The sequence below is a fragment of the Lampetra planeri genome, unplaced genomic scaffold (genome assembly GCF_965212315.1).
Source record: "Lampetra planeri unplaced genomic scaffold, kcLamPlan1.2.h2 scaffold_1137, whole genome shotgun sequence".
Lineage (NCBI taxonomy): Eukaryota > Metazoa > Chordata > Hyperoartia > Petromyzontiformes > Petromyzontidae > Lampetra > Lampetra planeri.
The window spans coordinates 1-25819 of NW_027613848.1; the positions used below are offsets into that span (position 1 = coordinate 1).

The following is a 25819-nucleotide window of genomic DNA, read 5'->3' on the forward strand; positions in this document are numbered from 1 at the left end:
ATTATGTCCAGGATAATTAATGACAAATGTCAGCAAAAGACGGAACAAAACGCACGCCGTTTTTAAGACGTGGGGCGCTTGATCGAGAGTGTTTAATGGCAATGTGTTCCTCTGCTTTCGCCCTCCCCTCCCCCCTCTCCCTCCCCTCCTCCTCTGTTCTTCTCAGTGGTCGTGTTGTACACCCAGGGCGTGGAGTCCAAACAGTGGAGAGAGGTAAGACATCAGAGCCGTCCCTCTGTCAATACAACTCAATCAGGCTGTCTCCTGACCGTGACAGACCACTCTGTTTGCACCCCCCCCACCCCTGCACCACCACCGCCACCTCCTCACTCTCAAGGTAAAGGCTGTGAGTGCCAGTCATTTGCAACTGATTGACCCTGCGAGTTATCTGTGACTGAATGGCTGATTAAAATGATTAAAATAAAGCTACATGTATCTGTAAAGATCTGCGTCTACGTCCAAGTGCCCGCTGGCTGTTGACTCCTTACTGAGGACTTAATAAGACTGGAGAGCCAGATAAATATAAGGAAAGCAGAAGTGGAGTTTTCCTCTGGGATTATGTCTGCAGGCCAGACAACATTTTTTTTTTTTTCAAAGATTTGTTTTTCACAATTAATTTCTGCTCCTTGGAAAAACTTGAAACCCGTCAGAACAGAAATCTAACATTTATATATGCGGTTTATCAGAAAAAAGAAAAAAAGATACCAAATATCAAAATAGCTTTCTTTTGCTTTCTTATTCACTGCTGTGGTCATTCACTCTTGGCCTTGGTGCAGCACAGTGACCACAAGAGTTGGAATCTGTGGGGCAGGAAGAAGTTACAGGCTGAAAATGTGCATTTCACAGCAGTGTGCCTGATTCTCACCCTTACCTGTCAAAGCACAACGATTTCTATGAAGCTGTACGCCCACATGCTGAACCATATTTACCAACGAAGAACCAACACACAATGGTCTTTTACAAAGATCAGTAGACAGAGAAGGAAACAAACTATTTAACAACGTTGTGTTCAACTTTTAACTTTTTGTTCTTAATGGTTTTTAATTGCATTGCAAATCTCCTGCTCCTTCGCACTTTGAAATTCCTCAAATATAAAGTGTATTACAAATCAAATCTATCATTATTATTATTATTATTGATTATTATTACTACTTGCTGTCCGAGACAGAATTCCAGTCGTTTCTTGAGCTGTAGATTAAGTTGAAAATCCGACCCAAATCCAAATCAGAGGAGCCAGAAACAAATATGGTGGCGTACAGTGTGAGCTTTCAGTAGAAATTGTGATTTTTACTATTTATTGTTTGTTTCAATGACCTGTACACACAAAACATCTGCATTTGTTACCAAATGGTTTGGTAAGGTCTAGTTGTGCATTGAATGACGCATAATGTGTTCTTTATCGAAGAACTAGAACAAGAACATCTTTTTTCCTACTTATGTTGCGATGAAAATTCACCACAAACGATGCGGTTTTAACTCAGAAATTACGTCACCGTGAGTTACATCCACTGCAAGTGGAGTGCACCATGAGAATGAATAAATGAATTCATAAACTACAGTGTCCATGTTTTCTCTTGGATATTTGTCTTTATGAGATTTTTTTATTCTGTATTTGAATTTTGATGTGTCTCTGTACTTCACTCATCTGACTGCGTAATACAATAATAAACATGATTGATGACTGATGGATAGAATTGGATAGGATTGGGGTGACGGGTGATTGATTAGTTAATTAGGGAAAACCTGCTTTGAAAACCTGCCGCTGTGGTTCTTCTTGAGAGAAAAAAAAAAAGACTTTTCTCTGAAGATAAATTCTTTTCATGTGGTCAGCTCACAGCCTACAGTATCATTCTCACTTAAGTCAAGAGTGTAGCTTTACTGATAGATATGCAAATCTGGAGCAGCTTGGGCGTGAAGAGCGTCCTACACCTGTCATCTCTGGTTACATTGCCCCACCTCGAGCTTACAAACTGTGGGTACAGCGTTCCTTTCTCTGACAGAGATACGGGCCAGTGTTGGAGCAGATGACAGCAGGAGTCAGGCTGTGCAGGAATGATAAAGCTAAATGTGTCTTTTGCCACTCTGCCATGTAATGTGTTTTTGTTCTCTTGAGGGTAGATACCCATGGTCGGAGCACTTTTCACTTTGCCTCCATGCTTGTGCAATCCAATTACGCCTCGGTGGAAACTCTGCTTGACTTTCACTCGCTCTCCACAGTCGTATGGACCAAATGTTTATGGACAGATTGGGCTCAAGGAGTCTTTCATCAGCTCCTCTTTGTGACCAAGCCATAACTAATTTTTGTGCGGTCAAATATTTAAATGGGAAATAAAGTGGCCAGAAGTCTTCCATTGCCTCATCTGCATTGCTCCCTGTGCGTGACAGCTTGCCCTCTTTCTTCAGCTTCCACTGAGCTGAGCAGCTGACGCAGTATATTCGCCCAAAAGCCTGGTCCTCCTCCTTCCTCTTCAAACTCCACAACATTAATATGTGAAAAACTTTCTTGACATTCCAGCTTCCATTTTCTTTTAGTTGCAGGATATTGGGAAGAAGCAGCTGCCAGAGCCCAAATATGTCTTTACCTGCTGACTGTATGCTTGCCAGGGTAGAAATAATAGGTGATGTGGGAGATGTGTTATTTCCTCGGTGGGTGTACAGTGATGATTCTTCTCCCTTTGTTATGTGAATAAGTTATTGTCCCCTGCTGGCACATTCCGCTCTCACTATTGATGTAGGCTCCTTTCGTGCTCTGTGGGGAATTTACCTCTTTGCATCAGCTGGAGTGAAGCCCTTATATTTTCCACAGCTAAGACAAAGAGGAGGTGCTACACGACGGTTAAAAAGGCTCTGACCCACATTTATATTTAGTGGCAGGTTAGTGCCCTTACACGCAGAGGTCCGTCCATGTATGCTGGAATGTAAAGCTCCCATGTTGGGTTATTCCCTTCATTGGATATAATCAGAAAAGGTGCGAGCCTGTAGCCCTGCTGTTTCATCTCCTCATTAAGCCTTAACACTCTTATTATTAATTCACTGTGTCAGTTCACAACACTTTCTACTGGCAATCTTTTATTTATGCAGCTCAACATCAGTTCTCTGACTTTGAATTATTCATTTTGGATGCAATTATTGTGCGTGTGCAGCACACTTTGTGTGTCTGATTTGTTTATCAGCACATCATCTCCTCAGATGCTCTTCCTCTGTAGTGATGAAAGCTGCGCAGGAGCCATCCCGTTTTAATCTCCACACCAGAAATGATTGTCATTTGTGACAGGTGCTTCGCAGTGAGGCCAAAATGTAATCGACACTATTTCCTATGTCTTGTCATCCCTCCCTCCTTGTTTGTAAGTGGCTCTGAGAATTGTGATTCTGGTATTAATTAAATTAGTGTAATAGGACTCAATTTCCGTTGGCCTGTTCATTCGTGGCATAATGAGAAGGGAACTGACTGCTGTTAATCAAATCTGAGCTCACCCAAAGCCACTAATTCACATGGCTGCTGGGAGAAGATAGACGGGGTGGGTTGAGGAAACAGTGTAAATGTGGCTTCTGCGTACTTTGTCTTGTCAAAGATTTCTCACGTCATCTCGTTTCCTTCTCTCTCCTGGTTCTTATCTAGTTTGGGAGAACAGAGGTGATAGACAACACACTAAACCCAGACTTTGTGAGGAAGTACATCCTGGACTACTTCTTTGAGGAGAAGCAGAACCTGCGCTTTGACGTGTGAGTTATTCAGTTTGATTTGATCCCTTGAGGACACGCCGATGTGTGACTTTCACATGTGCTCTACTACCCCAGTGCTCCTTTTTTCGCCAACTTGCTCTGCATTCACTCTCCATCTCTTCTTCCCCCGTCTCTCATACCTGTCCCGCTTATTCCCTCTGCCCTTCCTCTTCGCCAGCTCAGCTCTCTCCTGAGAAATTATTCATTGCCGGTGTCTCAATAGTCATTCGTTGGAGGGAGATGGGTGTAAGGGAGATAAATATTTCATATGAGGTTTTATCCTTAATCTCCCTACTGCTAAGAAAAGCAAATGTCTGAAACCACGTCTCATAAAAATCTCCTCTTTTTATATATGGCTGCTTTTGTCCTCCTGAAAAGGCCAGACAAGTGAGAGGGTCAGGAAGGTGCAGTTTCATTTTTGAGATCTCCCAGAACTGATCACTGTTTCCACTCTCCCCAGACTTCTTCACTAGATGATATGAGCAGCTTCCTTTTTTTTTTTCATTTGCTTCAAGCATGAAGTCTCTGGTGGGCTTCCAGGATGTATGCAGGATTGAGCTGCAGGTCTCTGAGGATTTTTAGACATTTAATGAATTCATTTATGCTATCATGATATGACTCAGGAACAGGAAAGGATGGAGCCTCTCCCTTCGCAATTAGTGTTACTCATTTACATGTCTCTTTTATCACAGAGATGGGAGTCATGGGCGTTCAAAGTTTGATTACTTTGTGTAAAAAAAAAGTTTGACCAGCAGAGACGTCCTTATTTCTATACAATCCTCCAGGCAGAATATGGAAATGACATTCATAAACTATAGGATGACCTCATCTCCCTTGATTAAGTGCACATTATTGCTGAGTTGTACCCCCCCCCCGGTCCCCTCTGCTCCTCCGTTGACCCTGGAGTGTGATTGACAGGCAGAGAATGTCTTTCATGGCGGTCAGTGGTAAATTTGTCATGTCTTCTGATGGTTTCCTCTGTGATCAGTGCTCACTGTGTGATTCCAGGTATGATATTGACTCCAAAAGTCCAGATCTGGCAAAGCATGTAAGTAAAGAACAAGGAACTCAACTGTATATTTTACCACCAAATTTGTTTGTATCAGTGCACCTGCATGTCCCAGTTTCAGAATACAATTCAGAAAGTCTGACGCAACTAAATGCTCAAATATATTTTTTGAATCATAAGTAAATGCTTCATCTGTCAAAAATATTAGTCTGCTTTACTTTCCACCTCTGGCAAACTTATGTTTTTTCTTTTTATTCTTCCACAGATTACAAAAAAAAAAATAATTTCCATCTGGCACTGTTTTTTTTTATCATTTTTAAATGAGAAATGAAGCATTGCAAATCGTTCTCAAAGCTTTTGAACACATTTCCCTTTGAGCTACTAAAACAATATACATTTATTTTGAACTGACAGTGAAACCGTGCTTAATTGCTGAACATACATCCGGGCGAAAAACTAATTAAAGTCAGTGGATGATGGAGTTCATCTCATCAATTACGCTAAAAGCTTTGATGAATAAACTCACACAATGCAGACTTATACCAATATATTTCCAGCACTTGGTTTGCAGACAAACAACATCTTATCATTAATTATGCTCCTGTCACTGAGATGCCTTGTTGTTGCCTGTTCGTTTTTGTGTCTGCCTTTGTTGCTTTTCGCTTGCTTTCTTTGATTTTCTTTTTTAGTTCTTTGACACCACCCACACCCACACCCATACCTATACACACCCACCGACACACACACACACACACACACACACACACCCTTGGCTTTTCCCATCCACCCTGTCTGCTCTTTCACTTGTGCCCTTCTTTCTTGCACTTGGTTGATGACAGCCTGGTATTTGAGTCATGTGCCTTCTGTTCCATGATATGCTGTGTTGTGTCACTGCTGCTGCCTGGTCTTTCTCTCTCTCTTCGTCGTCCTTCTCCTCCTCCTCCTTGGAAAAAGCCACCCGACTTTAACGTACGTTTCTGCCTCAGATGTCCTAATTTATTACTGTCCCATGCTTCTAACGGTACTTACCCACTCACAGACTCTCTTGTTACCCGTGATCCATCTGAACGCCCCCATCCTTTGTCCCAACCTGTGTCTCTTTCCATCCCACTTTATGTCCCCCCCTCCCCCCGCCACCCTACTCATGCCAGGACTTCCTGGGTCAGGTCCACTGCACACTGGGAGAGATTGTAGGCTCCCCTGCCAGTCGCCTGGAGAAACCGCTTGGGTGAGTGTTCTTTTACTGATGTTCAAGTTTCTGCTGGTTTCCAGAGTTTCCAGGCAAACTTGTCACATCTCCTGACTGGCTTGTCCTCCTGTATTGATGAAGAGGGATGATGAATTAATCTGCCTTCAAACGCCATCTGTATCGTACATTACAGTGCATGATTAGACCCATGTGCTTGGGTGGGAATGGGTAATTGAACACCACCACTGGCTTCCTCAGTGCAATTACTGTCATTAGGGAGGCGATCTACCAAGGAGAGTGGATCTAAGTCAGCCTGAGACACATGGCGCAATCAGTCGGGACGTATGAAAACCTCACAAGCACTGACATCCACAGACCTGTGTGAGGATTTGACAACGTGGCTTGTGTTTGTGTGCACTTGTGAAGGGCGACGTTCAAGTCCCTGTGTGAAGTATGAGACCCGAGCTGGCCTTTGCAGAAGGAGGTTTTTGTGAACAGCGGGGGTTTTGGTGTGACCATGAGCTCTGGCAGGGGTTTTCGGTGGTGGATTAGAGAGCGCGGTGCCCTTCACTGGTGAATAAGGGGATGAGCAGGATCAAGAGACAGTGTTGGGCAGTGTGCTGTAAACTAGATCTCACAATTGACATCAGAGGCAGGCTGGCTGCACTGGGGGCCACAGGCAGACATGATGCACAAAAGTATTGACTCTGCAGCTTCTAGCAGGGCACCTTGATGGCCACAGAGACTCCGCTTTGATGCAAGACCCAGTTAAGCTGCTGCAGTGGGTGAAGATGGTGTGTGGCTCATGTATCTCATCTCTTACAGACATTCACCATCCTTAAACGCATTCACAATCACATGGAAAGTATAAGTCTTTTATAATCTCCCTGAGGATCCATTTGATTCAATCTGAACCATTTTTCTAATTGCTAATAATCAGTATACGTGGGTAATAGCGTCCTCCTGTGACAAACGCTAGCTATGTGCTCATTCAGTTTCCTCGTCCTGCTTTTCTGATGTGACAGTGCCCCTCTGGACGGGAGCTTTGAGGAACGGCTCCCGCAGGAACTGAGGAAATCTGTTAGCCATGCTCAAACAAGCCCTCCCAGGACACACTGCATCCAATGACCTGCTTAAGAAGCACATCAGCGCCCCTTTCACTAGTTTCCACACTTCATCTTCCCTTTTCCCCCTCCTCCTTTTCAGCCTACTTTCCTCACATTGTGCTTTCTATTTCTTTTGAACTTCTCTCTTTGCCTTTTTCCCCTTCCTCTTCCTTCCACACACACACACACACACACACACACATACACATCTTCAGCTGCATTTGTAGGGTTGTAGCCTTCCACTCAGTGACAGGTGTTGATCACTCTTTCAATTAAAGGATGAACGACTTAATTGAAAAGATGACTTCATACATCTTAATTTCCATTTTTTTCTTCAGGATTATTACTGTGTGAAGTATGTATGTTGTATGTAAGTATGTATGGAAGGAAGAACTTGTCCAAACTGACACAAACCTGTCAGATAGGAGGTTGTTGTGGAAAGTCAGACATGCAGAAACATCAGGAGTATAAACATCAGGAAACAAGACTAAAGAGCCTCTACATGTTCTTAAACCTGTCAGGAAAACGTGCTACATGTTTCTTCTTGTGCATACTAAAGGTTACAATAAAAAGTTTATCGCTCTTAGGAGCAGATGATGTATGGAAATAAGTTCAAACACTGACAGATTGATTTGTCTGGGGGGAAATAATTAGTTCAGATAAGACATATAGCTCTTCCAAACATTCTTTTATGAAGACAGAAACATATGGCGGGGGAAGAAACACGAACAAAGAGACATTGTGGTGCAAATACGTCTTTTATAATCTGCTTTTAATGAGACACATGTATCAAGTTAGTGATAGCTGAGGAGATGCAATGACAGACGGATGCAGGTAAATGGCATCTTTTAGTGAAAAACAGGCAGCAGAGCTCTCGTGTGTGCGATTACGAGTGTAGCCCGTGGGAAGGGATCATAATGTGGTTGTAGCGGTAATGTGATAATAGAGTTTATTATGCAGATGGCAGTAACCTTTTCTGTTGGCATGGTAAATTATACCACACACTTGAGCACATGAATGCAGCACAACATCAGCATGTTAAACCCTTTGGCCCCTCATCGCTGTGCCCTTCTGTGGTACACTTGAAGCAGCTAATGAAGTGTAAGGCAGAACTACTTCTGGGCGGTGACTGCACCCACGAACGCCAGAGGAAGAAAGGAATTTTGAAACAGCAAAGAATATATTTTAATATATTTGTAGAAAATAGCCTGCTGAAAATGAATAACTTGAGGGTTTTCCGAAGCTCGCTGAAAAAGGTTAACGTGAACTGCATTACACTGTGGCTCTGTTTGGTAGTCGTCCCTGTGTGTTGCATCCAGAGCAGGACGTTAAAGAAGTGTGGTTTCTGCAGCAAAATATGCCACTTCAGCTGCACTTCATGTGTCTTTTGCGCTTCATGTGTCTTTCACACTTTATGAGCTCACGTAAGGGTGTGTTAGCTATGTTTAGTCAAACGTGAACCGAGCGTTGTAGAGACCAGCGATCTCATCACAGTCGGTCGCCTTCCTCAGATCGCCTGTGTTATCAGAGGTATTAATTCATTTCACACCCACTATTATATCACCCTGCGTGAGCAGAGGAATGACTGACTTTGATCTGTGTTATCTATGAATCTATCAGTGCTTTGGTGGATTATTTACCCTCCAACCTTAGAGAATGATGCTTTATTCTTTTCGGTTCACATACTGCCTTGCTAAAACTCAGTTATATGAACATAATATTACTAAACTCATGCTTGACCAAATGTCTGATGTGGAGGTACATCACCATAGAAGTCCTTTTCATCCTGCACCACCAGCTGATTCACTGATTTTATTCTGCCTGCTAATCCCCATGCCTGTCGTCGCGTTCAACTTCCAAAGTCTTAATGTCTTAATTAATGAGTTTTGACCTTGTTTCAACCTCAAGTGCATCAATACGTGTGGAGAAATCCAAAGCTCGACAGTCCTTCCACGCTCACGCTCAGTCGCTCCGTGATTCGGTCACTCTGTGAGGAGCGTGACGACGTTTAAAGTTGGTGGTGGATGTGAGGTGGCATATTGGTCTCTTGGTACTTGAAATGGAGTGAAGTAAAGTCGTGTTTGACTCTACTGCCAAACTAAATGTTTTAAATGGCATATATTTATGAGCATCCTCTGCTTTACACACGCAATTAGAGCGTTCGCTGCGTCACTAAATGCCAATTTGGGCTCCAAGGCTGAACACTAACAAGGGTCCCTCTCTAATAACATGCACTCCTGTCTAAAAAACAGCTGTACTGACGATACAGAAAGCCTTTTTTTCCCCAATGAAACTGTAATGTTTTGTGTCCATGAGAGACAAAAAGGTTCCTGACTGCTTTAGTTTTCTTCCTACGTCTTCTTTGACGCTGGGTTTAATTGTCCTGTTTATGTTTCAAGGACTATATAAAACAAACAAACAAATAAAAATAGATGTCTGTTAGTGTGCTATGAAAGGAAGCTGTTTATGTTTGATGCTGGTAAAGGGCTTGTTCTTTAAAACTCGATAATAACTCGATAACTGATGTCTGCCTTGATGGTTTGGGGGAGCAGGTAAGGGCAGGGTTTTATTCTGGCTGATAAGCACAGATGACTTGTTTCGCACTCAGAGCAGATAGTGTCTCAGTCAGTTCTGTCATCCACTGGGAAGGTGGGGAATCTTCTGGAAAGCCACTGGACATGCGATCAGCTGCCCCAGTTTCTCTCTGGTGTTGTTTATCTATTCAGCCACTGAAAACGATCTGCCAGCACAGATTGCAATCTATTGTTGTCGAGGGTATCCACCACAGAGGAGGTCAAGGCAAACCTCTCTTACATGTTGTGAATTCCATTACTTGCTGCGCAGAGGCAGGTGAGCAGAGGAAATGTCCTGTGCTTCTAAAGGTAATGCAGCGATGATTGAAGTGCTTAATCCACAGAATGGAAAATGGAATTAAGTTGGTCCATCGAGAAGGAGGAGAGCTCTTGTTGGGGCTCATTATGTCATCCATCGCTGTGTTTTTCTTTCTTGGGCACAAAGAAATGAAAACTGTCACATTACTCCTAATTTTGTCTGTCAAAACAAGAATGCCTTAGCTTGCAGGTGGTTGATGAGTGCCCCATATTTATTCATCATCACAAGAAATCAAGCCCTGTTATGTGTTATAATTTGTGTAATCAAACTGCCAACAGTCATTTTACATCACTTCACACTTATAAAAGGCAATGCAAATTACATGTTTATAATTGGCAAGCTTGTACGAGAGATCATAATTCCTATAAAAAAAAAAGGATTCGTTTCATTCATAGACATCGAAAAAATACTCCTAATGCGTCTGTGGGCGAGGTGCCCGATGAGTAACACTCATCTGGGTTACAGTACATATCTGCAACAAACGCAAAGAAAAATGCTGGTAATATTGTGCTCTGATGCTGTTGCACCTTTTTATCCACTGGTAAAAAAAGCAAACACATTTCTTACTCTAGGGTGTTTTGTAAATCCACTCCAGATTTTTCTGCACCGCGTTTTCTGCCCTTTTTCCTCTCTTTGTGCTCATTGGAACAAAGCTTCAAAGAGCTGAGCGCAGGCTGCCTGTAGCTACACGCTTTCAACACCAGCTCCTCTGGCAGCGCGGGTACGAAAACACCTAGCGTTGCCTCTCGTTGCACCAGGAAACCAGTATTTTTGGTTTTTTTTTAATTAGCCTGTCCACTTTTCATCCTCTTGTTCACGGTAAACCTTTGAGAAGGATTATGAAAGTTTATCAGTGTATGAAGATCCAGGGGATTAGTGGTATAATCCCATTTTATCCCACGTGGAGTTTGGGCAACCTTGTCAGGTCTATTCAACTATGATCTGTCCACTGCCCCCAAAAGTTTATTGTGGCACAGAGCCAGATTATCAACCCTTCCTCTCTAGATCTTTGCCCCAACGCCAGTCAGATTTGGAAAAAGGGATGCAAACTAAATTACATTTTTCTTTTGTCTAATTGAAATTCTTCTATTTCTTGTGTGATTTCTTGCCGTGCTTTGCCGCCACTGAGATTATGTTTTCATTTGCTTATCCCTATCCAGGTGTGAAATTGCAAGGTTACAAGCTTCTCTGCACGATACCACTGCAGTCCTTTTGCCTGGCACAGAAATGTGTCGACCCCACCCTGCAACAGCTGCGGTGTGAATAAAAATCTTTTCACTCCTCTCTTTGGCTGGCACTCATATTGTTGAGCAGAGGACCCTCCCCCTCTCTCATATGCGTGACACGTTGCAGCATTGTTAAATATCAAGACCATTCCTCATCCTAATGACCTTAATGTGAGCAGCATCAACAATTGCTTCCTTCTCCCTCTTTGGATTTTCATCTCACGAGCCGGCATCCACCTGCACACTGATAGGAGGATAGAGCTATTGTGAATCACCGTTTGATGACAACTGCCTTTAGATGGGAAATTATAGAGGCCATATAGAGAGCCAGAATATCCATAATACAATCTGTCATGCACAGTTATATATTTTTTGGAGGGAAAAATGCCTCTAAATCCTTTCCCTGGAAGAAGGTATTTGGATTGATATTCTGCAGAGGTCAGAAATCGTTGGCGAATGATTGGAGTGATGCTGATTCGCCATTCAACTGATCAAATAGCAAATCAGCCCAAAGAGTTGTGGCCAGCTTTCTGCTTTACTCGGAGCACTTGCTTCTGAGATTAGGAACCCCCCTGTGCGACAGTACCCAGGTAACATCGATATGCATGAACCTCTATGGGACATAAATGATGGAGAGTGTTCAATCATGTTGAATATCATTCTACTTAAAATTAGGGTTTATACACACACCTGCTTTGCTCTGAGTCTTTCTCCTCAAACAGTCTTGTAGGATCAGAGAGCCATGAATGTTAACTAACTGATCATCAGTCTTCACTGAACAAGACCTCATCAAAACTCTATCCTGCATGGCTGCTCCATGAGGATAGCATTGCTGCTGCTGCAAGATAACTGTTTTCCTTTTGCATGGAATTGACAAAGTGCTTCTGTTCACACAAAGTCTCTTATGCTTTCAAATTCCTTGAATATTTCACTCAGTTCGGTGTAAAATGGGACAAAGCCTGCTTACAGATACGAGGGGCCTAGATCCTAATAATAATAATAATTGTCTGTATTTTGACACATACAACTACTTGTACTCCTTTTATTTTTATATATCTCATTCATTTGCCATGATCCAGACTTTGCTTATCTATGAAGCCATGTCTGTGTGTGTGTGTGTGTGTAATGAACACATTAAACTGTTTGTAATGTAGATGAAAATGTGTTCTGTTAAAAAACGGATGAAACATCGACGCTATCACACCGTTGTGCTGACATCAGCGCAGTATTTGCCGTTAACTACCACAAAACGTGGACTGTTTTCATTTTAATGTTCAAACGCAGCAGTGTTTGCAGGAGCCCAATCAGTGGAGAAATGTACATGATCAGCTGATTAAAGCGAATCAGCTCCTCCCTGCATTCCAACTGCAAGCCTTGCAGGTAGGAGAAGGATGGAGGTCACTCCAGCACATTTCACTAAATTTCATCATCAAAGCTTTTCTCTGCTTGGGAACCATCAGTGGAGTCAGAAAGAAGGAAAGTCGGTATCACCAGCAGTCACATCTCAGCATGGTGGCAGTTTTAAGTGTGTGAAAGAAAGTTTGGAGCCAAACAGATTTCAGATTAATTAACTGTATTTATCTACTCAGTGCTTGCTTGCTTTTCAAATGAACACATCATTGTTTAAAGAAAACCCTTATTTAATAATGCATGACTAATTTAAAAGACCTGTGCCCTTTTGCCACTTGGTCTTGTGACAGCAGCAGAGATTAGATGCATCTTAACTCCTCTGGCGCACCAATCATTGGATCTCATTTCCTTATCTGAGAGGAGTATTCATTATCCTGACCTGAGGAAGACAGCCTGACCCTTGGAGGGTTTAGCCTGCTCGTTGGTGTGGGGTTTACTGGGCCTTTGAGGGGCTTTCAAACTGCATGGTGGCGACTTGGACTGAAACATCAATAATTCAAGGACAGTAAATTCACCCTGAGATTGGTGTCCATGATGCTTGAAGGCAGCCTGAGAATGAGGTGTGCCGGTCCTCTGAGGCTGGAATGGCTTCATGTTTTGTTTCATTAAATGCAGAGACTATAGATACAACTGGTGCAATATGCAATAGCTACTGCTGGGTGTGTTGGTCAGTGGATTTATATCAAAGTTAATACACCGGGGGCTACAGGGGCTCAAATGGAGCATTACTTTATTTGTTAACAGTCTGTTGAAGCCAATAAAAAGTTAATGGACAAAAAGTTACAATCTCATAAAACTACTTTTGCAGGCAGGGAAAAGGGTCTTCTGGTATACCTGCCAGGTTCAGCCATTGCAGTTTGCTGCTTTCGATTATCTCTGTAAATAATGCAGGTTGGAATCAAGCAGTTCTGCCAGTGACATCACAAGTGTGATGAGGATCAGCAGCATGTCTGACCTACTAATGATTGGGCTCCAGCTAAGGCCACGGCAGGATCCCGGTTGTAATTTCCTTCTTTATCAGGACAGATGAAAGGAGGACCAGTCGCTGGAGTGCGACTGTGTGATTAGAAAGTGCTGTGTGGCTCCATGTTGGGTGAAATGGCCTCTGCCAGCTTCACTGGTGTATATTGGGTCTGGAAAAAAAACAACTTTGTTCTGCTTTAGAAAATACTGCGATATAAGCTTGGGGAAGATATTTTCCTTGACCCCCTTGAATCCCACGAGCTACTGGGATGATTTATAGAAACACAGACAAGCGGGGGAACATATCTTGTGTTAGGATATGTCTTCATCATCTGCTGAAGAGGGACTTAAGAAGAGCAGCTGGATGGATGGACTGCGTTATTATTTTAGTGCCGGGTGTGCTCTGTTGTTTTTGGCTTCATGGATGGTAAACATCATCCACAGCTGTCGAAATGTTGCTGCACTAACTGCATCACAACCTTTATATCCATCAGCTGTTCAGATGTTCATGTCCACTTCCCTCAACTGTCCAACACTGACGCTCCCAGCTTGTTGAGTAGTGAAGCTTTCTCAGTGCACGATGCACTTTTTAGTATCTCTGGGTAATGTAATGGCTTCTAAAACCAGTTTGATGTCATCTATTCCCATTAATAAGAAACAGAATAAATAGGCGGGGGGTGGACGGAATCGTCAGACTTTGCAGCAGTAGAAAGGTGTTTTGTTGTGACAAGACAATGACAAATGGACACAATAAACACTGACCATGACTGTTTGTTTAGGCACAAAGAACTGTGGGTAATATGTGTCTGTTGTTTACCATTAAAATAATGATGCACTTATATCGCCAAGCGCTCTCTCACTGTTACTGACCTGTGCCACTAACTCTGTATAAAACATCCTTTGTGGTTGTTTTCCACAGCGGTATACCGGGGAAGAAATGTGGGGACCATCATCTTGTCTGCTGAGGAGCTGGGGAACTGCAGAGTGAGTCCAACAATAAGCTTTTTGTGTTGATTGTTAATCAAAATCTAAACTTCAGCAGTAAAGCAATGATACATCACAAAGGCAGTTAAGTTAAACATTTTTAGCTTTCCTGATTGCTTTCTAATTGCTACTGCGGATTTGAATGTGGCAGGGTAAGAATGTTTAGTAATGTGCACAGGCCTGCTAAAGGGAAGGAGTGAATTCAGTCACAGCCAACTTCAAATGTGTTGTGTCATAAATGACGCCATCAGGGCCAGAAGAATATGGTGAATCAGTATGCGTCTGCCATCGGAAAATTATGGACGTAGCTTGTTTGAATAGCTCATGAACATGGCTACATTCAGCCATATGTAGGCTTTGTAAATCAATGGTTCTGTGTTAATAACCGGTGCCCCCCAAAGTTCATTGGTTTTCTCTCCACATTGCTAGATGGAGACAGTAAACACATCACATTATACAGTTTAGTAGGTGAATGTAGGCATATTGGCCAGCGCAGTGCCTCTCCCTCAGAGGCTGTAAAGCCATTGAGCTGCATCGACTGTGTACATGTTTTATGGTTTCCTGCATCTGAGCTGGGAGCGATGTAAAGCTGTGCGACTTTCTGACATACATTCAAGTCAAATGCTTTTCAGCCGACATGTATTTTGACTTGAACAATTTGTAAAGGGATAATCTGTTTCCTGGTTGGGGTGAAACGGATCTACCTCGGTGATAACTATTACTGATGGTCCGCTGGACTAAAGTGTCGGTGCTCACAGTCACTGAAGGGCTGCTCGCCCCTGCATTGATCGGAGCGGCCGGGCGACATCTCTGCAAAGCACCACTTCAACAGATGATTTTGCAATATAAATGCAAATCATTACTGGTACAAATAATCCATTTCCTTACTTTCAGACTCAATTAGAAAGACAGAGACTTGAAATGTCACTTCAGACCCACACTGTTTGTAAAGAATTTAACCCTTAACTCAGCTCTGAGGTATAACAAATGCCCCTTTTCCATTACATGGTTCCAGCACGAATGCACTCACCTCAGCTCGACCAGGCTTGTTTTGCGTCTCCATTGGGGTTAGTACCTGCTCTGTTGGGTACCTCCTCTGAGGTTCCAAGTGAGCTGAGCCAGTACTGACGTGTACAGATTAAAGGCCCTCCGATTGATCCCTAACGAGAGAGGGACGTCCCAAACACTAACGTCAATACAAGATTCAACCAGCATATTTACCAGTGATACATCCATTCTTATTCCTCGTCTCATACTCATTTAACATGACGTACAAACTGAGCAGCCAGTTCCCCATCACCTCTAAGACCATGTCCTACTTTGTCCTACTTTGTGTTCTGTATAAAACACTGTCACAACAGTTGTTGTGGTGTCAGCACCCACATCGAGGAGCTACTGAATTGTTATGGAAAAGGACATCTTGAGCCCAGTAGAGCTGAAACTGTGAAACTGCTGAAACTTCTTGTTTGAAAAGAGACCCAGAGAGTCCATGTAAGTACCTGCGAATGAAAGCAGACTGTAATTGATACCATTCATCGAGATGTTGTTTATTCTATCAAGCACCTGTAGCCATTAAATAAAAGCAGACTGCCTGAAATAAACCGAAAAGTTTGGCAGAGACTGTTCACTCTCACCTTTGCGGTGGATTTGTCAGGCACCATTAGACAGAGCAACAGCCTCTGCACGGATCAAAGGACTTCTTCTTGGCTGTCATTATTGCCGGCACTTACGACTTACGGTGGAGGGAAAGTGCCAATTCGAAGACTACCGAGAGGCCCTTGGCAGCTGATGACTATGTTGAAGCTGAAACTGATTTAGTTGGCTCATTTCGCTCTGCAGGGCGACCTGTCCTCTCTCTGAGATTAATACGCCCAGCCAGGTAATTCTGAGGTCTTCATCAGATCCCTCTGGATCAAACTGTCTCGTACTCCTCAGTCTTAATCCCTTTCTTGTCTCTTTCACGGGACATTTTACATGTTGAGCTCAGCTGTGTCTGGTTCCCTCTCAGATCCTTTGCACTTTTAATTGATTTTTTTTTTTTTTGTTTTCTCTTCCATTTCACTACTGAATGAATGTGGTGATGTAAATCACATAATCGTGACTATGATTCACTGGGCTTTTCCCTTTTGCATGCAATCCTCAGGATGTTATCAGCTTATGGAAGGTTGCACTAGATACTGTGTGCATTGCTCCAGATTCCCCCCCCAAAAACCACTCCCACTATCGACAGTCACAATGCACTTTGTTGTGTCCTACTTTGCTCCATGCAGCTACATCCTGGGAAAGCACAGAAGCGTAAAATATGCTCTCGGTATCCTCCTGCTGCTCCTGAACTCCAGAATCTTCTGCTTCCCCCCCCCGTACTGAGATAACATTGCTAAACATGAAAGTGTGTGTGAGACTGTGTGGTATGTCTGATGAATGACAATTATAGGATTTCCCAATATCAAGCTCGGATTCTTATCAGTGTCTGAGAGAAGAAGAGATGTTGTGACACCCACCTCAGTCGTGTTTTCTGTGGGTGAAGAGCAGAGGACAAATGTGCAGTGACTTACTGAATAACTACCATTATTGCTGGCAGCAAACATCAGACGTCACCATTAGACATCTGACAACTTGTGGAAGATGTTACTGAGATGTTCTTATGCGTTTACTGATGCCGATATCTTCAGCTCAAATCGGCAAAACCTCCATTTGGATTCTCCTCTCACAGAGCAGCATTGCTCAAGAAAAAAAATAATTTGGTGCAGGGTTTGATTTTTTTCCCCCCATTTGACTGGCAGTAATAATCCAGTTTGAAAGTGTTGCTGCTATCACACATTGCAGCTGTCTGCCTGGACTGTGTCTGGGTTTTACATCCATGTGGAGCACGTATTCTCAGCCATCTTCTTCTTTGTGTGTTTGTTTCCATGCACAAGCTCGACACCTTATCCGCTGTTTTTTATGTACACTATAGCGTTTTCAGTGGTTTTGTGCCGACGCACACATTTTTAAAAAATGATTCTGGTTCTTGTCTCCGTGTGGACCACTGTAATTACTGTTGCAGCCATTTTGCAGATATTGCTCATATTTTCACTGAATACTGCACCACTTACAACATGACTGCTGACCCCCATACAACATTTTCTCATTCAGCTGAATGAGAAACTGTCCAAACTTTTGACTGGAAGTGTACATTTGGTAAGAAGAGATCCCATAGGATGGGATTTCTCCTTGAACAGTGTTCCTAAATGACCTCAGCAAAGTTTGCTCTATAATTTATGAAAGGAGCACATGATGTTTATGATGTTTATTTTACACAATCAAGAGAAAATCACATCTGTTACAAACAGCAGAGGGATGATTCCAGAACTTGTCCAATCTCTATCCAACTGCGCAAACTGCAACAAGATAATTTTTTTTTATTAACATGGCATTACATTGGAGAAACATTTTGAGAATTGAATTAGCAATGAAGCGGCCTGATTTGTTTAGCCACCACTGACTGTTTTAATTGGCTCTTTACTTTGGCTCTGTTTTCAACATCTCCACAGCGTTCAGCTGCTTCATAATTGGAAACAACAGTGATAACTGTTCTGGAGAACAGTCTGGTTTTATCAAGTGTCCTGAAAGCGCCGTTCTCTCAGCAGTTGACTGTAAAAAGGAGGCTGGTCTGTGTAAAGTGATGGCAAAGGGCATACTCTGAGGCAGGTCAGAAGAAGAGCTGCACTGCACCGATGTGGGTCAAAGCAATCGATAGTGGCTCTGCCCGGCAGCATGCTGATTCAGATCCGACAGCTGAAAAAAAAAAAAACCCTCCTCATCTGTCAACCAGCAGAACACTTTCAGGTTTTTCAAATATGATTACATGTCCACTTCCACGTGTGGAATTTTGTCAAAATGTTCTTCTATAGCTTTTTGATGGTGTCTGTTTTGGAACATTTCATCTGATGGTGAGATCTACCTGTCCGGCCTGTGCCCTCTGTGCCGTCTCATTATGGCAGCACAATGCCACTAATACCGTCACCTCAGGGAGACTATCTAGAACCAAGAGCGTTGTGGGGCACTCTCATTGTCCCTGTAATAGCAGCCTACTTTGTAATGCTGCCTAAATGAGTATAATTATGATAATACCAGCCTTTCTAATGTATCATTAGCTGCTCTCACGCCCTCCACATCCTTTTTGTACACAGCCCCTTCCTCCATGTGAAGGGCTGAGAAACCCAAATCGGTGCTTGTGCATGCTCGCTCATACTTTTACGAAGATTATATTCAGCAAAACAAGGTATTTTCAATTTCATATCAATTATTCCACCCATTGTTGTTGCACAGGAGCAATAAGGGAATGGTAATGAATGCATTTGCAGGTTTCAGAAACTCCAAAGCCCACAGGCGCGTTTCACTCCGTTCTTATTAGGATTCAGTCAGCATGTTGCTTGCTCATTTGGTGCCTCAGTGGTTTTATATCTTGCCGTACAGTATGTCTAAACAAACAACAGGAGTCAAACAGAGCCATGAGCATGGATGTACATTGTGTTCCTTTATTTTGATCTTTTATTTCTTTCTTTCTTTCTTTCTAGGATTACGCTACCATGCAGTTTTGTGCCAACAAACTGGATAAAAAAGACTTCTTTGGAAAGTCAGACCCATTTATGGTCTTCTACAGAAGTAATGAGGATGGCACGTGAGTCTGTCACCTGCTTCTTCTTGAAATTCAGTGAAAATAAGGCAAACCATGCATGTGTGTTTTAACACTTTAAAACCTGCCGACCTGTGTCTGCAGGTTCACCATCTGCCACAAGACTGAGGTGGTGAAGAGCACACTGAACCCCGTGTGGCAGCCCTTCTCCATCCCTGCTAGAGCACTCTGCAACGGAGACTATGACAGGTAGGGTGACTGATGATGTGTTCTCTTACATCTCTTACAAACACGCAACTGGAGCAGCAATTCCCAGTGTAAATCTACACGACAGACTTTGACTGGCATTCGAATAGGTTTAAAATGACTGGATGGCTGTTTATTGGCGACTGGTGAGATCATTTCACCATTTTTATTAGCATCCGGTCTTATTTTAGTCTCTTCAAAGCGAAGCACCTGAGGAGCTTGATAAGCAGTACCAAAATCGTCAGGAAGAGTGTGTGTGTGTACACTCTCTTTTTACAGATGTTGACAAGTGGCTGGAGCAACAGGAGAGCTTTGCTGTGTGTGTGTTAGAATGTTTATGTGTAGTGTGTTGACAGCCATAAGAGTGTGTAGTTGAACGTCAAACATAGCTCTCTCCACCACGCTGGGGAGTCAACGGAGGTTCTTCACTCCGTTCCTGTTTCCGCTCACCTGCCCGGAGAAACTAATTGGGTCAGACAGATGGAGCATAACCATGAAAGGTGCCTGGTTCCCTTTGAGGATTTTGATGAAAAGAACGATCTACAGCAATTATGCGTCTTGGCCACTTTTTGTGGGAGAATTCTAAACTTTGATCTTCACATCAGAAATACTGCAGTGATCATTCGTTCTTTCTGTATTTACAATATCACAGCAGTATAAAAACTGCATTCTGGAGTCACATTATGTGCAGGAGCGTGGGGTTTTTGATTTTTCTTGACATGACTGTTCCTCAGATAGCTTCACTTCTTTTAAGATGTACAATTCACAGATTCACTCTCATTGACACATTCATTCTCCTCATGTTATCTTAAATGTTTTATTTCTTATCTGCTTCAGTTTCTTATATTTGAGGGACCAACATGGCTCAGAAGCTCCTCCAAACCAGTCATGTTGGGAAAGGTACGATAGTTAATCATTCATTGCAGGTACGACGGTACTGCGGTACAAAGTAATTTACATAATTTCCAATTACTGCATAATGAAAGTAATAAATTACAAGGAAAAGTATTTTGGTCTTTCTTTTGTTTATTCTCATATGATTCATTTCTCTTGGCAAAAACAATCATTTCCGTTTTGCTTGTTGGCACATGATGACAGGAAGTAGAGGAACAACAATACACAATATTAAACAGTTCATATTTGTTATAACCTGGACACGCCTTGAAACCATGCACCAGTACATGGTTTGAAACATTAAATAGCTGATGCAGTTTCTTAGATACTGTTGTTATGTAATATACTATTTCACGCCTGAAATGCAACTGTCCACCATGTAGATTAATGCAAATATATGTACCTGTACCCATGTCCACTGAATTCATCTGTGTACATTTAATTAGAAAAAACATTCAAAAAGAATCAATTATGTTTATTTTTATTGGCAATGGTAACAGCATTATTTAGAAACACATTGCCTCCAACACTGGCAATCAGGTTACCGGTTCGCTCCGTTGCTCCTACAGACCTAGGTTCAAGGGTCTCGGGCAAATACTGAACCCCTAATTACTCCTGATTAGCGGATTGGCACTCTGCTCGGCAGCCTCCGCCATCTCAAGCCTTAATGAATGCAGTCCATTTTACCCTTCTCATTGCACAAATGATTATGTCTTCTCTGTGAATTTGTCAGATCTCTTGTAATCATCAGGCGTTGATAGTTATCCAGAATTTAGATCTCTTCCATTCTCACTGAAACGTGCTGCAGGTCCAGAAGCAGAGATTAAATGGATCTGAGGACTTATTCTCTGCTTGTGACCCTGATCATGAGCAGAAGAGAAAATTGATGTTCACTGACTCATCACCATGGATTTATTTCCCCAAGTGTCGTGATGCTAATTCCTTTGGCTGCCAGTCTAGAGCAGATGTGGTGATGCTTTGTGCTGAAGGTGTGGCTTCCTCAGAGGTTTTGGTTAAAACTGGTCTGCATAGTCACAGTCCAATTCTTGCCTACGTCTTTCCATGAGTTAGTTTGAGGGGAAATACATTCTGTGCCGACAGATAGAGTTCAGGTCAGAATACATCGCAGCCCTCCATCACCCTGCCTCCTCCTGGACCCACTGACACATGATTGACAGCAGCTGACGGAGGGGGAAGGCACTGATCTTTCCATCACATCAAGAAGAAGAAACACTTTGCTCATTCCCAGGGAACTCTCTCAGGCGTTGTTTATTTGGTTTCTCACCTTGCAATTATTTTCAAAAACTTGCAAAATGTGCTCCATCCCAAGAGGTTCCTCGTCTATTTTCGGAATTTGCACAACAAATTCTTGACTCAAAATTTCTGCCAACTTTGCCAGCGTCCAATGTCTTCACCTGAAACAGCCATTAAACAGTTGAATAACATCATTAATGTCATGTTTTCTCTGCTTTGACTTGTCTTACAGAACAATCAAAGTGGAAGTGTATGACTGGGACAGAGATGGAAGGTGAGAGAAAGATGCATAAACTGAGAAAAAGCGATGCGTGCATGTCTCATTTTGAATTCTTCATACATGTACCCCCACATTCACAGTCATTCTAGACTTAATCATTGATCATGATACTTCTGAACGAACACTACGTGATGCAGTTGTCCTCTTTTTCCATCAGCCATGATTTCATTGGTGAATTCACTAGCAGCTACAAGGAACTCTGTCGGGGTCAAAGCCAGCTAAATGTCTACGAGGTGAGAAACAGACAGTTGACACTTTTATCACCCTCTGTCTTCAGTCAGAGCAGGCCTTTTACACAGACTACACTTTATTTCCTAGTGTTGGCTATCTATTGTTTTAAATCACACACATATCTCACTCACAGCAAGGTTCCTCACATTTCTTTGAAGTGATATGAAGTGCTGCTTCTTATCACTGAAGCCCTTCAACGGCTGATTTGGAGCTGATGCCCAAATCTTAAATAAATCTTTTGACTTCAACAACGAGACCAACAAAATAGGTTTCTAAGTGGCACCAAACCTCATCCACAGATGACACTGCCATCTTGGGTTCTGGTTTCGGGGGTTAAACAATGACTCGATTCCAACTTGACTTAGTTCAAAGACACTAAGAACCTGTACTGTACCTGTACTGTACACTAATACTGATGGAACTGTTGTTGCACTATAGGGAAAAAAGTTTTCCTTCAGGACACAAAGACGACTGATCTTCAATTCACAGGCCATTCAACCAAACAGAAATCACTTTGTCACAGCAAGGTCAAGTTTCATGACAAGAAACTCCCGCAGGTCTGAATAGTTTCAGTTTATCCAGTTTCCTCTTGTCCCCACCTGCCCTCAGCACCATTAAGCGTCACAGAGGTCAAGTGGCATGGCAGGCCTCATGTCGAATGGCCCTTCTGTGGTGGGAATACAAATGAGCACATTCTCCTGCAGAACTGTGCTCTGATTAGTGACTTTTGGATGGTCCTTCGAGGATCGGACTGTTAGCGCTCCCGTCCACTGGGAGGCTCCTTCTTCTGCTCATTAAAATACGTTATATCAGCCTCTGAATTAGTCATGGAGGTGCTATGAGGAAAGAACATGTTGGGGAGGAAAGGGAGAGGCTGTTGGATAAATGGGGACATGTTTGAGATGGAGGGAGTGAGTGGCATGCAGAGTTGCCCTTTTCACATGGATGTATCTGTTACAGGTCAACTTCTCGATTTTAATTAGAATTTGAAAATGAGACGCAGCAGGTTCTACATGTGATCTTTTTCCCGTCAGTGCCCCATGTACTTGGTTTAGTCCGTCGCCAACTTTTCACTGTTGAGAAATAAATTATTTGAATAGGTCACGGGCCGACCATTTGCAGATTCTTGCGCACTCAACCTGACATGTGCAGGACCTGCAAGCATTAGCTCCATGAGTAGAAGTGACAGCAGGCTAATGCTAACAAGGGGCGTTGTAATTGAGGGTGACGTCTGCGTGATGCGATGTGAACTTGGCTGTGACAGAGTGATGGCCGTGCTGGAATGTGGCTCATCTGGAGGATCGCAAGAAAAAAAAAAGAAGCAGAGGGAAATACATAACTTTATGATATATATAGCACACTGTACAGAGTTGTGCCGAACTGCAGAAATGACGTTTCTCATCAGCGCTTCATGCTGCAACCTACGAATGTTATCTTTTAATGATCCCGTGTTGCTTATCACACTGTTCTGTATGTATTTGTAAATGATTCACCATATACTTCAACTCATAAAAGTCATTTATAACACCCCCAGTGAATAATCTTGCTGGTATCTTGCTGGGAGCTGTGATCAATTCCACCACATTCTCACCTGGAGCAGTTGTTGGATTAGATCCCTGTGGCCCATTACCCTTGCAGACATGGAGTAGAAGGACAAAAATATGTCTATTACTGGCCCAGGGATGGATAAAAAAAAGAAATGTGCTGCAAGAGTACATAATCATGTTTCTTCGTTTTACCTTTCTGCCGACATACTAGGTGGTGAACGCTAAGAAGAAAATAAAGAAAAAGAGATACATCAACTCTGGGACGGTGAGTCTGAGTATTGAGATAAGCGCAAACCTCCCGGTGAACCTCTTCCCCTGCTTTCCTTTTGTAAACACCAGAAAGTTTCCATTAAATGGTTAGATGCCCACCATTCTGGTCATCCATCAGTCCATCAGTTACTGATTGTAATGCTAATATGATGCTTAATTCTTCCAAATCACTCTGCGTGCGTGAATCATTTTGTGGGTGGTTTGCTCAGAGCTCAGCAGTGAATGTGCACGTTGATGGATTCTGCTCACTGTAATAACCCCATATGAGATAATCTTTCATTGTCTCAGGTGTCCTTGTTGTCGTTTATCGTGGAGTCAGAGCACACGTTCCTGGATTACATAAAAGGAGGGTGAGTTCAGTATTTGCCTGTACGTCAGCTCAACGTGTCCTCATAACTCAACATTCAGTAACGATACTCACAGCGCATGGAGTAGAAAACAGACATATTGTATAATTCAAAACATCCTATGCTGCTATATTTTGGCACACTCTGCCACGGAATGTACCTCACCTCGCTGAAAAAATCTGCACGCCTGGAGCGGGGAGAGAGGGAAGACACACTCCTGAACTCCCTCTGAAGCTTCCACATACACAGTTAAATAGTTCAGTCAAACTTGCTAAGGCAGAGCAGAGCATATTAGAGAGGTCTGTTGATGACATGACATCGCTTTGACTAATGCATGCAAATAAGATTGAGACCAAGTAATATGAGATTTAATGCACTAGATTTAAATGCATTACTTCAGCTCCTCTGACTCATCCCTCAGTGCCCAGTAGAGCACAGGCCCCTTTCTCTGCAGCAGCTATGTGACTGACCTAGAATTTACCATATGTGAGTAAAGCGCAGTCCCAAAGGAGCTTGGCCGCAGCAACAACTATGGTGTGAATCAATATGAATGACTGTTATAAAATATGGAGAAGACTTTAGAGCTTAATTAAGGGCGGACAACCTGTCACATATGGAAATGTTTCTTGGCAGATAAGTGGCTGCCCTGGTTTTGGTTTTCAACTCCTTACAGTATTTACTGATGGCTGAATGCCCCAGATATGTCCTAATGCACTGTGCAGCTCACACAAACGGACACACGTTCATGCACATCAGCACACACACTCAAAGTAAGTGACGTCATCCTCACCTGTACTACGTGCTGCCTACTACTACCTCTGATCCAATTTGTCCTCTAGATACAGCAGGGAAATGGAGGAAGTGGAATTATGAAATCAAATAAAGCCAGGGGAAAACAGGTTTCTACAATTAAGGGGAAATAAACTACTTTAGTTAAAAAGCAAAAACAAACTATGTATTTTAGGTGAATTTATTTACTTACATATGTACAGGAGATGCTCTAAATCACTGAATACTTTCTGATCCACTGGGACATTCTCACATGCAGTGGGATCTGAAATTGGGCCAGTGAAAATTAAGTATATGCTTCTGTTGATTACACTGTACTTTACAGTAACATATGTATGTACATATATATATAGCAAGAGAGGGAGTGCATATATTGAAATAAATGTTCTCCTCCTATAGTCTCCTTTATCATCTTACAGTTTCAGAAAAAGTTTCTTTTTGTGTTAAAAATATAGTATTTGACATTTTTTCTTTCACTCATATAAAATGTATAAAAACCCATTAAAGGCACCCAAATGTGAATGTGTGCCAACCTGGTTAGTCGATCAGATGATGAGAGCATCTAGCTAAACTCAATATCTTACATTTCTGTCTTTTATTCTTGCCCGTTAGTATTTGACTCTCTTTCCAGGTGATATTACTTATAACGCTTTATGGTGCGTTTTAGAGGATTTTTGGAGCTGAGGGTAAAAAGCAATTTCATTTCAAGATGCACCGTCACATTCTGACTGGTTTCACAGTGAACTGGTTTTTCATTAATTCTCATTCATGTTGAGACAGATATATTGTCAAATAGAGGTAATTAAAGTCTACATCCATTACTGCTCTGATTCACAGGGGC

The 25819-nt window shown here is 42.5% G+C and overlaps 1 protein-coding gene across 1 annotated transcript in view; it reads left to right on the plus strand.

Moving 5' to 3' along the window:
- Positions 1–166: 166 nt before the first annotated feature.
- Positions 167–25819, plus strand: part of LOC144738716 (copine-5-like) — a gene marked incomplete at both ends in the record, with an annotated part of 32794 nt that continues 7141 nt past the window's right edge. Inside the window, 13 exon segments of the mRNA XM_078621708.1 lie at positions 167–213; positions 3620–3723; positions 4732–4771; positions 5687–5701; positions 5884–5960; positions 14438–14459; positions 14461–14502; positions 19062–19165; positions 19265–19369; positions 21747–21788; positions 21952–22027; positions 23784–23837; positions 24131–24192. Coding sequence (XP_078477834.1) covers positions 167–213; positions 3620–3723; positions 4732–4771; positions 5687–5701; positions 5884–5960; positions 14438–14459; positions 14461–14502; positions 19062–19165; positions 19265–19369; positions 21747–21788; positions 21952–22027; positions 23784–23837; positions 24131–24192 — 790 coding nt within the window.